Consider the following 18,940-nt stretch of genomic DNA (forward strand, 5'->3'; position numbering starts at 1 on the left):
GGGACGAAACCAAATCACCACTTATTTAGTGTAACTCTGATCGTCTCCATGTTTTTGTTTCCTCCAGTTCTGCCCCAGTGCCCCTGAGCAAGGGCAGAGCTCTGCTGACCAAATTAGACCGGGCTCGTTGCACTAGATCACACAGGAAACACCTTTACCAAGAGTCACACACATATACCTGAGTTTATCCTCCGCCGTCCTCCCTCTGTCTCCCTACAAAGAAACTTCATTACAGCCGACGCTGCAGCTCATTTTTCACCCGCATGCTAACAAAGCTGGGGAGGAAACAGGCTGTTTTTGTTTTAGAGGAGCCACTTATATAAAGGTCTCGCAGAGAAGCTGACGGGGAAGATGAAGTCCGACCGGTCGGGACAGAAACCAGACGGTGACGGCTGAATGTGGTGGAGTCGACCTTAGAAACACATGACGCGCAGAAAGACTGAGAGAAGCTGGGGAGGACGTTAGTTCTCTTATTAGTCAGGAAGGAAACCAGGGAACTTCAGCTTCTGCAGGTTTGATGGAGCCAGGAAGAACTTCCTGCTGGACTCTGATAGACGGTTTAGGCCTGATGCTGAAGCCTGATGTGACACGGTGACACGAGAGCTGAGGTAGTAGCATGTTTCCTCTTTAGTTCACTACCGTCAAAAGTTTTAGAACAATATTTCTTTCTTTTTTTATTTTTTATTTAAATCTGACCAACTATACTGTAGATTTTTGAACTTATTGTCTTGAGGGCAGGTTAACCGAGGAGGTTCAGAGATACAAACTTCTGTACAACTCGTCTTTGGGTCAAGGTTAGGAAATTTCTGCAAAGGCTTCAGTCGATGAAAGTGAAGCTGGAAGTAGAAACTAAAATTAAACCGACTGACTAAAAACTAGTGTTTGGGTGGAGTTATTACAGAGAGAACCAGACTGACCAGGTAAAAGGCGTAGGCTACATACGTAGGCTACGTACATAGGCTACACCATCTATGTCCTGCAGTTCTCTAAAGATAACTTTCACATCTACGTAGGTCAGTGTTTACTCCTCAGGTCGGTTTGTTCGCTCTGGTGTCAACACAACAATCTCCCTCCATCATGTAACGAATGAACCAAGCTCAGTCTGGTTAGAGAGGACGGTCTAAGCCCGAAGCCTCATAATGATATGAGCAAGTAGGTAACGTGAATATATATGTGGAGAAGAGATGATTAGCATAAATACTGAGTATCAGTATCATTTAAAGGTTTGAGGAAAAACAAACCAAACATAAACCAGGGGTTTTACTTTCAGAGACGTAACAGATTAACTGAATATTTGTTCCCTTTATCTGCTTTTAACTCGTCTAACTCACCTGTGCAGAGCTCAGGAAGTGGTTTAGGTGTTAGGAACATGGGGGGATGTGAACCAGTGAACTTATGTGGTTTCTCTAACACATCTGTTCCCATACGAGGATCCAAACCACGACCTTGTTATTAAATCCACTCAGCAGAAGTTAAGCAGCTCTATGGATAAAAGCCTCCACCAAACGCTGTGTGTTCTTTACATGTTTACACATATGCAGCCATTGATATGTGAAGCCCAGAAAGCAGCAGCAGTGACTTTGATTGTGTCCTGACATGATCCTGTACACACCACCTTACATAACACAAACACACAAACAGACACATGGCAGAGACTGTGTCTGTGGGGAGAGGCCAGTTAAATGCTATGTAAACATCTGTGAGGATTAGAGGTTTCATGCTGTAAAGAACTTAGCGACTCCGGACTGAAACCGGATCCCGGTGACAGGACTCGGCCTTTATCTGAGACCTGGACGGTTCTAAACGAACCGGAGAAGAAGTTCAGGCTGTTTAAGCTGCATCAAACTGGAGGGAAGGTGACAGCAACATTAGAGGGATATTATATAACTGCTGGTGCTGACGTCTCTCGGGGTGAATCTGTCTGAACATGGACGTGGAAGCTAACTAACATTTGACCAGGGAACATGAGACATGGGCACGTGAATCTCTTTGACTCTCGTATTCTGACTGGCTCCCGGATGTTCCTGTTGATTAAGGTGATGAAAAAGAAATAAACCAGTTTAGCCTGACGCTAATGGACGGTTTTTCCACATTAAACCGACGCAGAAGCTGTGACGACACCATAGGCTGATGTTCACCTGGTCTCCTTCACAGTCACCAGTTATTTCTGGCGGCTTCTCCTGCTCCTCAGTTTCTGAGCTCATTGTTTTGGATCAGTTAAGATGGAAATGTTTAGAGATACAGACATTAGACTGACACAGCGCCACAGGTGAAGACCTGATCAGGTGTTTCCAGCTTCCATGTTCTGGTTAAAGTGAGCAGAGATGGTCCCTGGTTCCTGAGAGTGTGTAGATGATGGGAAACAATGACTAGAGGGACGATGCTCATGCTGCTGGCGCTGGCTAATAGCCAGTGTACCAGAATAACTATGAGCAAGTTAAGGCGGGGGCTTCGCTACGAGCTAATGGTTGGGTGGGTGCTGGTGTCGTGCTGTGGGTTTCAGCAGGAACGAGTCAGAGAGATTCCTAGCCTCCCAGCTAACAGTAGCTCTTCCTAGCCTCCCAGCTAACAGTAGCTCTTCCTAGCCTCCCAGCTAACAGTAGCTCTTCCTAGCCTCCCGGCTAACAGTAGCTCTTCCTAGCTTCCTGGTCCATAATCTAAGAACAGCTCTAGCTAATAGCTAGGAAGCTAATAGCTGTCTCCCTTTCCCCCAAGCTAACAGTAGCCCCTCCTAGCTAGTTGCTTTTCATGTTTCCTCATTTGAATATAGACTATTGGTACCTGCTGGTAGGAAGAATAATTGAATAACTTGAGAAGTTGGAAACTTCCACTCGTTGTTTTGTTTTTTTTACATATTCCTGTCAGAAACCAGCCATTTAAATATTCTAAGTGAAAACAGGACCATCACTGACTTCCTGCATGTTTCCCTCTAAGTTCCTGCGATGCTCCTGCAGTGGCCTGGCTTTGGGCCCAGTCCCAGACATTGAGCACCACCGCTGGAGGCTGCTTCAAAGCCACTGTTTCTACTTATAAACTGTATTTCCATTTCCTCCCCCGCACAGTCGCCTGCAGCCTGAGCTGAGGAAACCTGACATCGCCGGAGTCGTGTGTGTGTGTCCACAGGTGTGATTTACATGCTGATTTTGGCTGAGGGCCTTTCACACCTCAGGTGAACCAATTAGCATATTGCATCAACCTATCAGCTCCTGTCAGAGCGCCGGTACACCTGCAGGGTCAAACACTGGAGTTAGTCACGGCGGTTTGAAGCCATCCGACCCGTTTATGTCGGCTCTAATACTGAAACTCAGCTCGTTTTTCACAGAACCCATTTTCCTAGAAAAGCACAACAATCAATTTCTCTCTGAATCTTTCAGAATCCAGAGGTTTTTAAAGCGTCTGGAAAGACCGGAGGTGGTTCCAAGTGTCCACGGGTGGTTTCCCGGACGGTCTCGTTCTTTATCACTTAAGCAAACTGTTTATTGGCCAAACACAGCTGGTAAACAGCTGGAGAGGAGTCACTCAGGATTCAGTGGATTCACCTAATCTCCCAAAAAACTAAACCTCATGTCGCACTATGAACCGTGACTGCTTAAAGTCAAACATCTTAACTACAGGGTCCATCAGCCGCCAACCCGACCCTGAAGAAGAATCCTCAGACCCGTTCAGTCATACCAGAGGAGAATAACATCTGTTTACACTTAGACCAACGTGACACAGTAAGAAACAAACCTAAGATCAGTCTAACAGGACCTGAGCAGATCAATAGACTGGAGGGAAACGTGTTCCTGCTTGTTTTTTAGGTCACTCGACCTTTTGAATGAAAAGGTGTCATTTCTATTACTGCTTCCACACCAGAAACATCCAGAAACATCCACGTGTTCCTACCAGGTTTCCGATGGTGAGCATGCCGTTGAACTCGTCGGTCATGGGGTAGTGCTCCATGGCCATGAAGAGCGTGTTGAGGACGATGCAGACGGTGATGGCCAGGTCCAGGAACGGGTCCATCACCATGATCTTCACCAGCTGCTTGACCCTCAGCCAGAAGGGGGAGCACTCCCACACCAGGTAGTGGTGGGCGAACACGTACCAGCAGGGGTGGCACTTCTTATGGGCCTCCTCCAGCTCTGTGGGACGAAACACGACCGTGAGACCAGGACAAGACACGTAACTGTGTCGGGAAATAACAGGAGATAATAGGAGAATGAAGGTAAGAATAGTGAACCAATAAATGGAAGAGGAGAAGGACTGTAATGATATTTCATCAGAAAACAGATGGACCAGTCAGGTCTTTACACCTTGAGCAGAAAGAAAGAATGAAAACCCATCGCGGGAAGAAGAAAAGTGACTCTTGTCCAAAGAAAATGATGTTGTTCAAAGGGAGAAAACCAAAAACCATGTAAAATAATTGTTTTACGGGAGAAATAATAAGTATCAGGTCTTATTTGAACCTTATTTTGAGTCTAAACTGAGTCTTTCTGAACATTATGCCCAATTTATGTTTAAACGCTTAATATCCATCCGTATCCATCTCTTGTTAATCTGCTTGTCTGTAGTCAGACTGTGGCGACATGATGTCTCTGCCGTAGAAACACATTCTAGTTCCTCAGGATGCTGAGACATCCTGGTTCTCCTTCCACCAAACCAGACCAGTAAAACCCCCAAACGGAGGCATCCTGCCTGCTCCGTGCTGCACCTCTAAAGTGAAGCCAAAACTGGCAGAGCTCCCCCTGGTGGCTGGAGGCTGTAGAGCATATGTATCGTCACGCCCACTCAGGTAAAATACAGAGAGGCCGGGAAAATGAGGATTATCAGCTCAAATTAAGGACAACTGGACTTAATATTGATCTTATCTATACAACTACACCAGAACAACAACAACATCCACAAACTTATCAGCCCTCCAGAGCGTAACTTAAGAAGTAACTTAAAGTTTGAATAAATGAATATTTCCTGACACTAAATAAACCACAGCACCAGTTTCCTGTGCCCGGATTCAAGTTGTTTCTTCTAATGCAGCAAAACATTTACGTCTCTGTTCTTTGGGAGTTGGAGTTATCTGTAAAAATATATCTCTGGCTGCTTTTTAAACCTGTTGGTTCAGTCAATCACACCTTTCTTTAAATTAATTTTACAGCTGAGACGCTATTAAAGCCTCTGATTCAGACTAACGCTGCTAAACTCCATTATCCACTGTCACTGTTTGCTGCTCTGTGGCCGTAACCATGGAGACCTCAGGTAGCTGTGATGTCACGTGCATACCTTCGATAAGCTCCACCCCCACCAGGATAGTCCCTTTTATTTTAGGTGGTTATTATAACGTGGATGTGTGCTCTGGGAAGCTTCTCCGTGGGAACCTAAGATCAGATTCTTTTTGTTTGTAGCTGGTGGAGGTTGAGCATCATTAATCAAACATGAATCTAGTGGAGGAGCGGGTGGGTTGTCGATATCGTGGCTCCGCTCTCAGACGGTTGTGATCAGACCCTGACTCCTCCAAACTTATTCTCTACGACATACAGTATGTTTGAAACGCGCCCACAGTGAGACCCAGATGTTACCACAGTCCAGGCTACGACCTGGTGCAGGAAGATCAAGGCAGCGTCCTAAGACTCAGGTTCAGTCAGTTTATCACATTAAGATCACAGGTCTCATCCCTAAAGCTAATAAACTGATTTTGTGCAAACAGCAAAAAACCAAAGAGTCAAAGAGAGAAGATCTTGAAAAGGAAGAGGAAGGATGAAGGAGGACAGCAGTGGCTTTTTGTATTTTCCTTTATAATGATCGGTTCTCTAAGAGCAGCGACTGCCGAGGGGAGAGACAGTGACTCAGCAAGACCTCACACACACACACACACACACACACACAGACACACAAAAACAAAAAACTAATACATGAATATCATCTCACACACACTGGAAGCTGGAATGATTGTGTGTTTAATGAGGGTGACCGGGAGAACGTTGGCTTTCGTTCTGTGCCCGTGTGTGTCTCCCCTTTTTTCCAGGTCTGTCGCACAAACACAGCCAGCGTTCCCCTGGGGTTGGCTGGGCCAGCGACACACACACACACACACACACACGCGCTGAGACGCAAACTCAGACACAGTTACACAACACAGGCGCACACACACACACACACACGGATGAGCTGGAAACACACAAAAAGCGTCGACAGACTCACTTGAATGTAAAATTCAGACAAATGCGCGGTTACACAACCTGAGACATTCAGAAACAACGTCAGGCAAGGTTAGGGGCTCATATCGACACACAAAAGCAAACAGATAAAATGTGAACGGGGGGTTGATTTTCAGTTCACATCACACACACAAAAAAAAGGAAAAAGCGAGGCTGTGCAGCGTTTTGGTCTCAGAGAAACGTAGAATCACTGCATCACATCGAGGAGACACGGTTGGTTTTGTAGGTTTAGTTTATGGGGAACGTTCAGAGGAACTTCCTTAAAGAGCAGGAGTTATTGCTCCTGTCCACTAAGCGACGCCTGGAAGCCTGTAAAGGACGTGGCTTGTGGTGTTTGCCTCTCACCTTCCATGGCGTCGGTGAGGTAGCTGGCGGCGCTCAGCGCCCTCCCTCTCTGCTCCGAGCCCTGAGTGGACGAAGGCCGAGGAAGCAGCATCGTACTGAGCTCGGTGGTGGACGTCGGCACCTGAGGGACAGACAGAGACAAAGGGACAGGGGACAGTGGTTTGAATGCTTCTCTTCTGTGGTAAGAGTCCAGACACACAGGCGGATAATTCCTGTTTTACACAAACGTCCTGCACAAACATGCACAAATTTATTTCATTTCGTTCTTATCTTTATGTTTATTTACATCTATCGTGTTTAATTAGTATCTATATATTATAGTGACTGTGGGAAATAATGAGGGCGTCCTTCAACCAGAACATGAACGTGGAGCCCTGCAGTAGTGTCCTAATATCAACCAAGCAACTAAATCTGGAAATGAAGCCAAGTAACGAGAAAGTGCAGTTCTATTAGCGTCCACTAGAGGCTCCAACAGCCAATTAGCTAATTAATACTGGTTATTTTTTGTAGTAATAGTTGGTTAAATACTTTAAAACTGATACAATATGTAAAAACCTTTTGAACCTTTGACATATTTACTTTCATATAGTTTCTGTTTTGTGTTTTCTGAGGAGGTTCGATACAAACGCTTCCATCAGTGTCTCACATCTGTATTGATCATAATGATTGTGGAGCAGAAACATAGTGGAACATTTTCAGGAGAATAATCTATATTTAATTTCTTTATTTTATATTTAATTTTTATGATATTATATTTATTTTTCATGATATTTTATTTTTATTCTGTATTATATTTATTACATATACTGCTTCTTCAGTAACTCTGTTTACATTTGCACTTTACTGACTTTAGTCTGGATAGTTAATAACATTTTTCTTTTGTATCTACTTTGTATTTTCTGTTTCTTTTTGTTCCTTTAAACTATCTCATACTTGCACGTCGTGCTGCTTCCTTGTCCCTTACATCAAACCATAAAGAACCTGGACACCATGGTGACGGTCCGGACGTTTTCTTTCCGATGCTACGCGATAAACAAAAAGTATTTACGATGTGGGACCTTCAGCGCAGTGAAAGACACACACTGGAGTTCAGCCATGACCAGCGCGGCTGCATCACACACACAGATTGATGTCAGGTCAAACGGGTCAAACGCAGCGCAGCGATTTCTCTGCATGAGCGCGGTGCGCTTCCCGTCACCACGGCAACGGATAAGCAGGTGATGACTGCTGTTCAATGAATCAGAGACATCAGCGCCCACCACTGTGTGTGTGTGTGTGTGTGTGTGTGTGTGTGTGTGTGTGTGTGTGTGTGCTCAGCTCTGTCAGCCTCACTAAAAGCACGGCTGGATATTTTTGGAGACGTATCAGATGAGCTGCAGGAGGCCTGAACTCGCAAAGCATCCACTCGACACCACCTCTTAAAACCCGACTTCGGATCTCGCCTCTTGAACTAAAAGTTTTAATGACACCAAGCAGTCGAACGACTATCAGCATTTAGTCAGGGAGGAAAAAGCCTGGCTCGTAAGCATGAGCTCTGGGTGGTGGCCAATAGGAGCAGTGTGGTGCAGCCCAGAGCAGCCGTGACATGGGGAGGCTTCCTAGACGTCGCCCTGGGGAGGTTTCCCAGGTATTTACAGCCGGGAGGAGACTGAAGGAGCAGAACCGAGAGGCTACATGTCCCGTCAGGTCTGAGAACGTCTCAGGATCCCTCAGCAGGAGCCGCCTCATCAGGCTCAGACACGCGACACATGGACATCTCACAATAACCCGGGACGACACACTTCGGTCTCTGTGTCTGGGACAAATAACGTCTAAAACCTCTAAATGAGACGAGTTAAAAACAGACGCCACAGTGAGAACAGCCGGAGACACGAGTTTAATGGCCACGTCCATCAGACTCAGGAACAGCTCAGCCACTTTATCCAAATACTGCTTTACATTTTTTACATTACCTTTTACTACATCTGTTACACTGGACGTGTGTGTGTGTGTGTGTGTGTGTGTGTGCGCTGCCTGTGTTTTCATGTCGTTGTGATGGTAATTGTTTGCACAGCGCGCAGAAAAATAAAGTTCTTTAAATTGAACAGAACTGAAACTAAGACCTTCCGTCACAGTTCCTGCGTTCACATATGAAAGGTAGCATCTGTGGTTACTACGGCAACCGGAGCCCACGGTGCGGCGTTCAGCTGTTCAGTCTGTGAAGGAGTTTCAGACCACACACACACACACACACACACACACACACACACACACACACACACACACAGGAACCTAATTTGTTCAGGTGCGATTACATAACGCGTCCTGGTAGCTGTTCGCCCAATGGGACGTGACGCACGGACCCGAAGGTTTGCGTCCACGGCGACACCAGCGCCAGGGAAGGGACGCATGGGGAAACACACACACACACACACACACACACACACACACACACACACACACACTAACAGCAGCCGGCCGTGCACAGAGCTGCTGTGTGTTGCCATGGGGACATTTCCGTGGCAACTAAGTGTGTGTGCTGGTTCTCTCCTCCTCTTCCTCCTCTTCCTCCTCCTCCCACTCGTCTCAGCATCCGTCTGAGCTGTGGGGAAACTCTCCACGTTCTTCGTGGACAAGAAGCAGGAACACTTCAAAATGTCACGACGTGAAGCTATAAACTGAACTCGCGGCTGAACTGAACTCCCACACACGGAAATTTGTCCCAATAGGAAACAGAACTCAGTGGAGGAAAAAACACGTCCAACAACTGGCCGAGCCTCCGAGCTGGAACTGTCCATGTGAGACATGTTATTAACGGAGACATTCAGCAAACATCACCGTCCTCCTCTAGAAAAGTTATCCTCCAGTTAGACACGGGTCAGACGACAGTACAGGAGTAAACGCCTTCAGACCGATCTCTGGTCAAGTTATGTATCTTCCTTACATGTCGTTTCTGTCTCTACCTCCTCCTGAGAGGATCAGATGACACAGTTGTACCAAATAAAGTGGACTTTAGTGTCTTTACCTGCTTCCGCCTCTTCCTGCCTCCTGTTATGTAACAGTGGAGGTCCAGAGGCGGCTTGTGAGCGGGTGGAGGTGACTGAACGCCTCCAGTCCCACACATGAGGCTCTGACCTGCTGCCTGACGGGAGAAGGAGTTTTAAAATAAATAGTCCCCGAGGACGCGGCGCTGTCTGGCTTCAGCTGCAGCAGGTTTCCTGAGGTTCTGCTGTGGAGGTGAAGATGAAACTAAGACAACGTGCTCTGAAAGCTGCCGGCTGTCCCCGCGCTGTGAGACACCAACGCCGGCCTCCGGGTCAGAAACTCAAACTCTCAGAACAAGAGTCGGAACTAAAATGTTTGTTCAACGACGTCACAAACACTGGATGAGGTTTCGTTCCATTTTCAGCAGTAAAACATCTCGACTACCACAGATCAGCTCAGAGAATGAGTTGGAAAAACTCTGTCTCACTCCACTGCATCACCCACTTTATTTATAAACGTTTGTCTTAACCCAGTGGGGACTCTAATTCATTCAAAAACAACTAATTCTAATTCTAACATTTAATATTAGTTATTATTCCTTTGTTTGAAGCTACTGTTCATGTTACATATTAACTCAGAGGAGAAGGAACATGATATATTGTCACTGTTTTCTGAACATTAAAATATGTCCAGCAGCAACTTTTTTTATTTTGGAAGCAGTAATTTCTGAGCTCGTTTTTCCCAAGTTGTCTTGAATGCAGCATCAGATGCAGCTGCCCCCCCCTTTACTTCTGATTGGCTCGTGACGTTTGGAGGTAAAGCTGTGTTACCTTCATTCCTGATCCAACCTGACAGTATTTTTCTATGTGTTCATCTTTTTTTAATTGCGATCAGACGCCACAGACCCAACGCGGCGCCAGGACACTTTAAAACCCTTTAAAACCCTTTAAAACCCTTTAAAACACTTTAAAACCCTTTAAAACACGTTAAAACCCTTTAAAACCCTTTAAAACACGTTAAAACCCTTTAAAACACTTTAAAACCCTTTAAAACCCTTTAAAACCCTGGATATTGTGATGTAGGGAGACGCAGACGTCTCCCTACATCACAATATCCAGGGTTTTCAAGTGACAACAGATCGTGGACACGTCTCCTGCTGGATGTTAAAGGAAAGTGGTGAAACTCTCCGGGCTCTTTTATTCCTCGTAATTATTACATGATCCTGGGATCATTTCAGAAATACCAGCAGCACCATTGGTTCTTTCCTAACACTGCTGTGTGTGTGTGTGTGTGTGTTGTGCATAAAGGAAAGACACCTCGGCAGCGTTCCTGTGCTGGTATGTGAGGCTTAAGCCGCGATGCCTTCGCAGTGACACTATGTGCGCTCAGATATACACAGTGTGTGTGCAGATAGAGGGAATACCGCAGCATTGTTATCGGAGCGGCCTGATACCAGTGTGTGTTGTGCGCGTCTTTAGCCCATGATATCAGAGCGGAGTTATGCAAAGCGCTGATTCATAATTCACATGTCTGAGTGTTGGATGGCTGCAGGCTCCACCATTGTTTCCACTGCTGCAAACACACACACACACAGACACACACAGACACACACAGTCCGGCCTCAGGACTCACACTCTCCTCCTTGACCTTCTCCATGGTGCAGGCAGGCAGCTGCCCCTGCAGCGGCGGCGGGGAGACCCCGTTCTGGTCCATGGCAACAAACAGCTTCCCGTTGATGTTGAGGGTCGGATAGAAAACCTGGGGGCACACGTAGGGTCAGAACCTGACAAAGACTCAAAACGTCTAAACGATAGACAAGGAAGAGCCAGTAAAAAAAACGGAACAGAAATATTAGACTCGTCTATTTGTTATTCAAGAAAATGAATCATTTGTTGTTATCTGTGTAGTACAAAAGTCAGTGAGTCCTTCAGAATAAATGTTCCTGTAACAGCTGATCAGGGTCTAATCTGATCCCAGATCAGAACCAGTTGAGTTGTGAGATGTTGGTGGTTTCCTCTCATCAGCTGATGCTCCAACATTTCTACTGGATGAAGGTCAGGACTTTGCCTTGTTCCTAAACATTCATCTGGTTCTTCTGGAGAACCACTGGTGTTCTTGGGCTCCTTGTCTTCCTCCATGACCCAGTTTCTCTTCACATTCAGCTCATGGACTCATGTCCTGACATTTTCTTTCAGAGTTCACTGGTAGAATTCACAGTTCATTGGTCCATCAATGATGAGCAGATGCAGCAGAACAGGCCCAAACCAGGACATTAGCGCCCCCATGTTTTCATATAATATTTAACGTGTTTGACTTTGTTCTCTTTGTCAACTTTCAGGACTGTTTTACTTCACTTTTAAAGTGGCACAAATACTGTTAACAGACAAGAAGAATAACTAGGATCTACTACTTTCACTACACAAATATATTACGGTGCAGAATATACACAAACTATAACAGGAGACGTGGAGGGGGAGTGTGGAGGCTGCTGACCTGGGAGCTCCTGCTGGCCGTGCTGTAGGTGCTGAGGCGCCGCTTGGACCAGGGGTTGGGCAGGATCCCGCTGAAGGTTCCCCCGCTGTAGGTCCGGCCCCCGACGCCCTCCACCACGTCGTCCGGGACGCTGTACTCGTCGTCAGCCATCTCCCCCTCCGAGCCGCGGCTCCTCAGGCGGAAGTTGAAGATGGAGGAGACCTGACTGCTTCGCCGAGTCCTGGTGGAGAAGGACCGGGCGAGGAGGGGGTGCGGCGCCTTGGAGGAGGAGGAGGGGGAGGAGCTTCAAGTCAACGCTGTTTATTATGCAGCAAGATGAGAACCCAGATCCAGCTTCACTTACCTTCCCTCCGTCCATCATGTCCACCTGCAGCAGCTTCTCCTCCGATAGGTTCCCCTCCACGTCGGCCACACCCACCAGCGCCTGACTCCGCCTCCTCTCCTCTAAGCTGTCTAATGGCGGCCCGCAGGGGGACAGGTCAGGTGACATCAACGAGTCAGAGTCCAGAGTTTTCTGGACGGCAAACTGGTGGAAGAGTGACAGCGTGTCTTTACATCACTGGATAAAACCATGTAGGTGTTACATGAGGAAGGAAACTCCTGAGTTACCTGCTGCTCTTTCTTCAGCCTCTCCATCGCCTGCTGGAACTCACGCTCTTTCTGACAGGCCTCGGCGATGGTTGCCTGGTTCTGCTCCTCGTACGCCATGGCGACCACGGCGAGGATCAGGTTGACCAGGTAAAAGGAGCCCAGGAAGATCACCACCACAAAGAACACCATGTAGGTCTTACCGGCCGAACGCAGCGTCTGGAAGGGACGTAGAAAAGCATCGGCACAAATAAACAACAGGTCAGAGTCAGACAGGTCATTTTCAGCACACGTCAGGTTTTATAAAGACATTTAAATAAACTAAAATAAACAAACTTTTTCTTGTTCAAAATCAAACATTTAAACATCTTCTATAAATCCAGCTCAAATTAAACAACTCAGACAAGAGGAAAAAGGAGGTAAATACTCTTTAATTAATCATTTGTTACTAGCTTCTATATATTATATTATATTATATTATAATTGTTTTAAATACATGCAGTATACAGAGCTTGCAGTGCAGTGCAGACATAACAGAGTCTGAGAAGTCTTAAGGAAATCAGCATCGATCGTCAGCCCGAGGAGTCGCATGCAAATTTGCACAAAGACGTCCGAGCAAACATGAGCTTCTACATAAAACATGGTGCCAAAGCTACTTGTTACCTGGTGGTAGAGGTTTTCCCAGTAGTCTTGTGTCATCAGACGGAACAGGGACAGAAAGGCCCATCCGAAGGTGTCAAAGCTGGTGTAGCCGTAGTTTGGGTTCCTTCCTGCCTTCAGACATTCAAACCCATCTGGACACTTCCTGCAACACAAACACACGACACCAGCTCAAACATCTGCACTGACCAGCTGACCGTCAGGATTACGTAACTACAGCGACTGTATCCGTGCGGCTGTGATCTGGACGCGGCTGGTTCCTGCAGGAAGTGGGTGTGGGCACTGAAAGCAGACAGATCCATCCATCCGTCTATTTTTCTATTTACTCCAGACAGAAACATCAGCTCTGCTTCCTCGTTGGTGTTTACGGCTGATGAGGACGGTTTGTTGTGACTGTGCGACCGCGAACCCGCCCACTCGTGTCAGCCAGAGACGGAGCAGAGAACCCGGCGAAGGGATTCATCATAATTGATATTCCACATTCATATCCCATCACATTCATCGCCGCCCGCGCAGTCACATCTGATCCGCTGATGTGCAGCAGGAACATCGCTGGCTTCAACAGCTTCCAGCCAAACCAAACACTGCAACCGCTTCAGGAAACATGACACGGAGGTCAAAGGTTAAACGAGCCTGAAAACGTTCCTGCACCAGGTACGATGGAAGATACCGACCCTCACTCTAAACCCTCCTGTCACATTTCAGTTCACATCAAATCCCACTGATTCTCATTCGTCACCTTTCTTCACTGTACATGGGACAGTTTCATGGGGGGGGTCAAAGTCCATGGGATAAATCTTACATACATTTTTATATTTTTATTTTCATTATGATCACATCTTCATAAAATCCAAAATTATTTATTATGGAAACAATCAGTAATAAAAAAATAAACTAAATATCACTAAAACAACAACCTCCTAATTAGTTAATATAAAATAGTGTCTGAGTCAAGTGTGGATTTATCATGTTAAAAGTGAGTTAAAAGTAAATAACTTTCACTTTCAGTCCTTGGTATAATTATTACATGTTCCTTCACCAACTTACGGAAACATACAACTGCACCTGATTTATGATGTAAGTACAAAAGCTGCAGATACACAATGAATGAATAAATGAAACCACTACTTATAGATACAAGTACAGACTAACACTGGGATTTAACTACAGCCAACGTTATCATTAACATATATACAGAACCAAGATACATAATGAATAGTTTTAACAGAACAGCATCAACAAACATGTTATACAATGCACTGTTTACAGTCCAGTTCTTTGATATCTGCACTAGTTCTTTTATATTTTGTATTACATGAATCTTTTTATATTTTATTTCTAGAAAAGATGAGTCTCATTGTGCAGGGAAACATGTTTCTACACTATTCATATGACAATAAACTCCTTGAATCTCTTGAATCTTGAAAAAATGCCCCAAAAAAGCAGCATGTGTAAAAAAAAACAACAGAATAAAAGGTAAAAACATGAAAGAAGTTCAGTGTGAAGAAGCGTTCGATCCTGAGGTAAAGTAACAATGAGGTGTTTTAGAGGAACAGACAGAATCATCTTAAGTAATTCAAGCTCTGCTGAAAAAAGCTGGAGTGTAATGTCAGCGGCGACAAAGGGAACCTCCTGCAGACTGTGGTTAAAGCCCAGAGGACGGGTGTGTGTTAAAGAAGTGAAGTCCACCCTGGGAGCGAGTGGAGGAGTTGGGATGCACGAAGAAAAGGTGACATTAACGGAAAACAAACACCGCGGCGCCAGCAAACCTCTGGCTGAACGAGCTCTGAGTCACAGAGGAACTTCACGCTGGGGCACAGAAAAGGTTGCCGCTGTGCAGGCGCTATCTGGGGATTCAAACCAACAACCCTGTGGTCACAAGCCCACTGCTCTGACCCGTCCCCGGCTGGCGACGCCCCTGCCAGCGCCCCCGCCAGCGCCGCCGCTGCAGCCGCGATGCTTTTAGCAGCAGCTCCACTGAATCAGCAGCAAACCTGGATTTATTATCACCTTACTACACAACAGTGGAGGTGATAATTCATTAAACACGAGTGTAAAAACAAAAACCATCCAGTTATATAAGCTTTACATAACCACTCTCTACTTTTATAAAACACTAACAACAACAACAGAGAAACTTCAGCCATTTTCACACATAATAATGTGTAATTATACAGTCTGAGTTTACAGGAACATCAGGCTGATGCCATGAAAAACACCACGAACCACAGATACGTAGAAACCACGGTGGCAGCAGGAGATCATTTATTCATTTATTCATTTTGAAAGCAGCGATTTGTGCAGACGCAGCGTCTGTGACGAACTGTGACGAACTGTGACGTGAGGAGGTGAGATTCAACAATCAGCCACTTCCTTCTTTCTTCAAATACACAAAAATGTGCATCATCAACAACCAGAATCATCTCACTTCATGCTGCAGGAATCAGAGGGAAACCTGGAGGAGTTCATAGGTCATCATTACAACACCCAGACCCAGAAAACCCAAGAAAACTTCACCCACAAACACAAAGGACCTGCAAACAAAAGAGACAGAGGTCAGCTACACTCCTTAAACAATGAGCTGGGTTTACAGGTAACACTTCACTGCTTCACTCACGTCTGGAATCTGCTTAAAAACACATTGAAAAGTCAGAGCTGCCACAAAACAAAGAACAAAAAACCAAAAGAACAAATGAAACAAACCCTATTGGACAGACAAACAGGAAGCACACGCTTCCCCGAACACTCACCTGACAACACACAAACTGAGATAAAGGACTTCATGACGACTCGACTCAAAGTCCCGGCGGATCCGTGAACCAGATCACTTTCCACCGTGTTCACCGCCTGAATAAGTCGCCCCAGCTCATCATTACAAACACAAGGAAGAACTCAGAGGAGAAGAACTCAGAGGAGAACTACGGAATAAAATAACAGCACAAAGAACTGTACCACATCGAAACCAACACACAAACCTGGTGGACTAGACCCTAAAACCACCTCATGGCTTTTCTGACCTGCTTTAAACCTCCACTCTAACTTCTCTAACTATTCCAGTTGTTCCACGGCTTTTCCAGGATAAATAATCAGGATATATAATCAGGATAAATAATCAGGATATATATAATCAGGATATATATAATGAGGATATATAATCAGGATATATAATCAGGATATATATAACCAGGATATATATAATCAGGATATATATAACCAGGATATATATAATCAGGATATATATAATGAGGATAAATAATCAGGATATATAATCAGGATATATATAATCAGGATATATAATCAGGATATATATAATGAGGATATATAATCAGGATATATATAATGAGGATATATAATCAGGATATATAATCAGGATATATATAACCAGGATATATATAATCAGGATATATATAATGAGGATATATAATCAGGATAAATAATCAGGATATATATAATCAGGATATATAATCAGGATATATATAATGAGGATATATAATCAGGATAAATAATCAGGATATATATAATGAGGATATATAATCAGGATATATAATCAGGATATATAACCAGGATATAACCAGGATATATATAACCAGGATATATATAATCAGGATATATAATCAGGATATAACCAGGATATAACCAGGATATATATAACCAGGATATATATAACCAGGATATATAATCTACGGGTCGACACCAGGACTCCTCCCAGCGGCTCGTTCCTGTTGAACCTCCAAAGGGAGAAACCAGATCCCAGAACCACCTGAGCCGTTCCAGGTAAAGGTGGAGCAGCTCTTCTCTAAGCTCCTTGTCTCCTGGACCAGTCGCCCCACGAAGGAACCGAATCCCAGCGGCTTCTATCCACAGATGAAGCTCCTGACGCAGGGAAAGGATTCGGTCCCAGAATGAGATCTGACCTCATGTCCTGCAGGAACTAATGCTACATCCAGTTTTAATGGTCCAAAACCAACAACAGCCTGATAAACGAAACCTTTACTGCAAATATTCAGGGAATCTGAACGAGAAACTGCTCAAACAAACATTAAAATAAATAACTTGAGTGGAGACTTCTGATCCAAGAACAACCACTTTACATTAACTACATTTTCCAGTTTACAGTCACAGTTGTGTTAATCTCTTCTCACAATCAGAACCGGGCTTTTAATGTGGGTCCACAGGGACCTGTTATCCTGCTATTCTGGTAAAACTAGTGTGTGTGAGCTCAGACGCTGCTGGTCCGATGTGTTTGGTGCCAGCAGTCAGTGTTAATGCAGTTAAGATTCAGATTAAAGCCCCGCGGCTCGTTGTGTAACGTGAACCGAGCTGCAGATCCAAACACTACGGTAACAGCGATCGATGCTGATTGAATCGGACGATGCACATATCTGGTGACGTGAACACAGCGGCAGCAATAACCAGAGGGCACTTCTGAGAAAGCCCAGCTTCGCTGACGCTAGAAAGATTACAGTTCAAGAGGGGAAATGCAACAACACACCGGGCTACACAGGGGATGAAGCCATCGCACACACTCACAACCAAACTTAAGGGATGATCAGGACGAGACAGATCAAGGCTGCAGCATCGAACCATCTCAAGCAACTGGCTCATCCTGAAGTCACGGGGCCAAGCAACATTATTATTCCACGAGAAACTGCACAAGCATCACAACGTAACAAAAACAGAGCAGCAACACACACACACATGTACCTTCGTATGCAACCAGCGCCTCTACACGCAAAAACTCACACTAACCCTGACCTAACTAAGCTGGGTTTAACTTACCCTTAACTCTAAACTAAAATCTACTTTACTTCATCTTAAACTAACGTGTAATCTTCACAGTAACTCATAGTAACACATGGTACCAACGTTTAACTAAGCTAAACCTGACCACACCCTGAGCAAAGGTCTCAGTTTAAATCTAAAATAAATCATAAATATAACTTTACACTGAATCTTTATCTAGTTCAACCAAAACTTAACCCAACGTAATCCTAACATATTTATATTAAACCAATCTTACTGTTCCACAGCACATTTAATGTGAATCTGTGTATAACTTAATTATAACTTAAACCTAACAAAGCCCTGAACTAAACACAATCTAACCGATCTACCTCATTTTACCATAGTCTACATTAGATCTGGATAAAACCCTCTGTGCTAAACCACCTTCCATCTTTATTTTAGCCTCAGCCTAAGTCTAGTTTTAATGCTGTCACACCTTAAACTTCAAACTATATCTAACCTAACCTTAATCCCAATGGCCTAAATAAAACAAATGTTGAATTTCTGATTTAAGATGTGAGATAAACTTTACATAAACTAAAGAAATTTAAGTAGAAACAAAAACATGAGTCTCACCTTTAAATGGCAGCAGATATGAATTTAGTTAAACTGATCTTAACTTGGAACTGTGAGTTAATGTAAATACGTTGTTTTAACTCATAGTATCAAGTCGAAACAATAAATAATGTGTTTTTATTTCTAAGTTTTACTGATATGAAATGTTTTACAGTGTAAATCTGACCACCACCCTTAACCTGACTTTATCTGACATGTAATTAAGGTTAAATCTAAACCTGAATCTAAACCTATTTATGAGTCGTGGTTTTGGCTCCAAAACTAAGTGACCAGCCAACATTAGTAAACACACACACACACACACACACACACACACACATAAAGTGAGCGTAATG

At 44.5% G+C, this 18,940-nt stretch overlaps 1 protein-coding gene across 3 annotated transcripts in view; it reads right to left on the reverse strand.

Annotated features, from left to right (window-relative positions):
- Positions 1 to 18,940, reverse strand: part of LOC124995754 (sodium channel protein type 4 subunit alpha-like) — a 195,046-nt gene that overhangs the window by 71,027 nt on the left and 105,079 nt on the right. For all 3 annotated transcript variants that reach the window (XM_047568403.1, XM_047568404.1, XM_047568402.1), the window contains exons 10-16: positions 13,248 to 13,389; positions 12,606 to 12,803; positions 12,340 to 12,522; positions 11,997 to 12,254; positions 11,136 to 11,261; positions 6,540 to 6,660; positions 3,886 to 4,124 (exon numbers count right to left, since the gene is read on the reverse strand). In XM_047568403.1, coding sequence (XP_047424359.1) covers positions 3,886 to 4,124; positions 6,540 to 6,660; positions 11,136 to 11,261; positions 11,997 to 12,254; positions 12,340 to 12,522; positions 12,606 to 12,803; positions 13,248 to 13,389 — 1,267 coding nt within the window. The remainder of the gene's footprint in view (positions 1 to 3,885; positions 4,125 to 6,539; positions 6,661 to 11,135; positions 11,262 to 11,996; positions 12,255 to 12,339; positions 12,523 to 12,605; positions 12,804 to 13,247; positions 13,390 to 18,940) is intronic.

The sequence above is a fragment of the Mugil cephalus genome, chromosome 18 (assembly GCF_022458985.1).
Source record: "Mugil cephalus isolate CIBA_MC_2020 chromosome 18, CIBA_Mcephalus_1.1, whole genome shotgun sequence".
Lineage (NCBI taxonomy): Eukaryota > Metazoa > Chordata > Actinopteri > Mugiliformes > Mugilidae > Mugil > Mugil cephalus.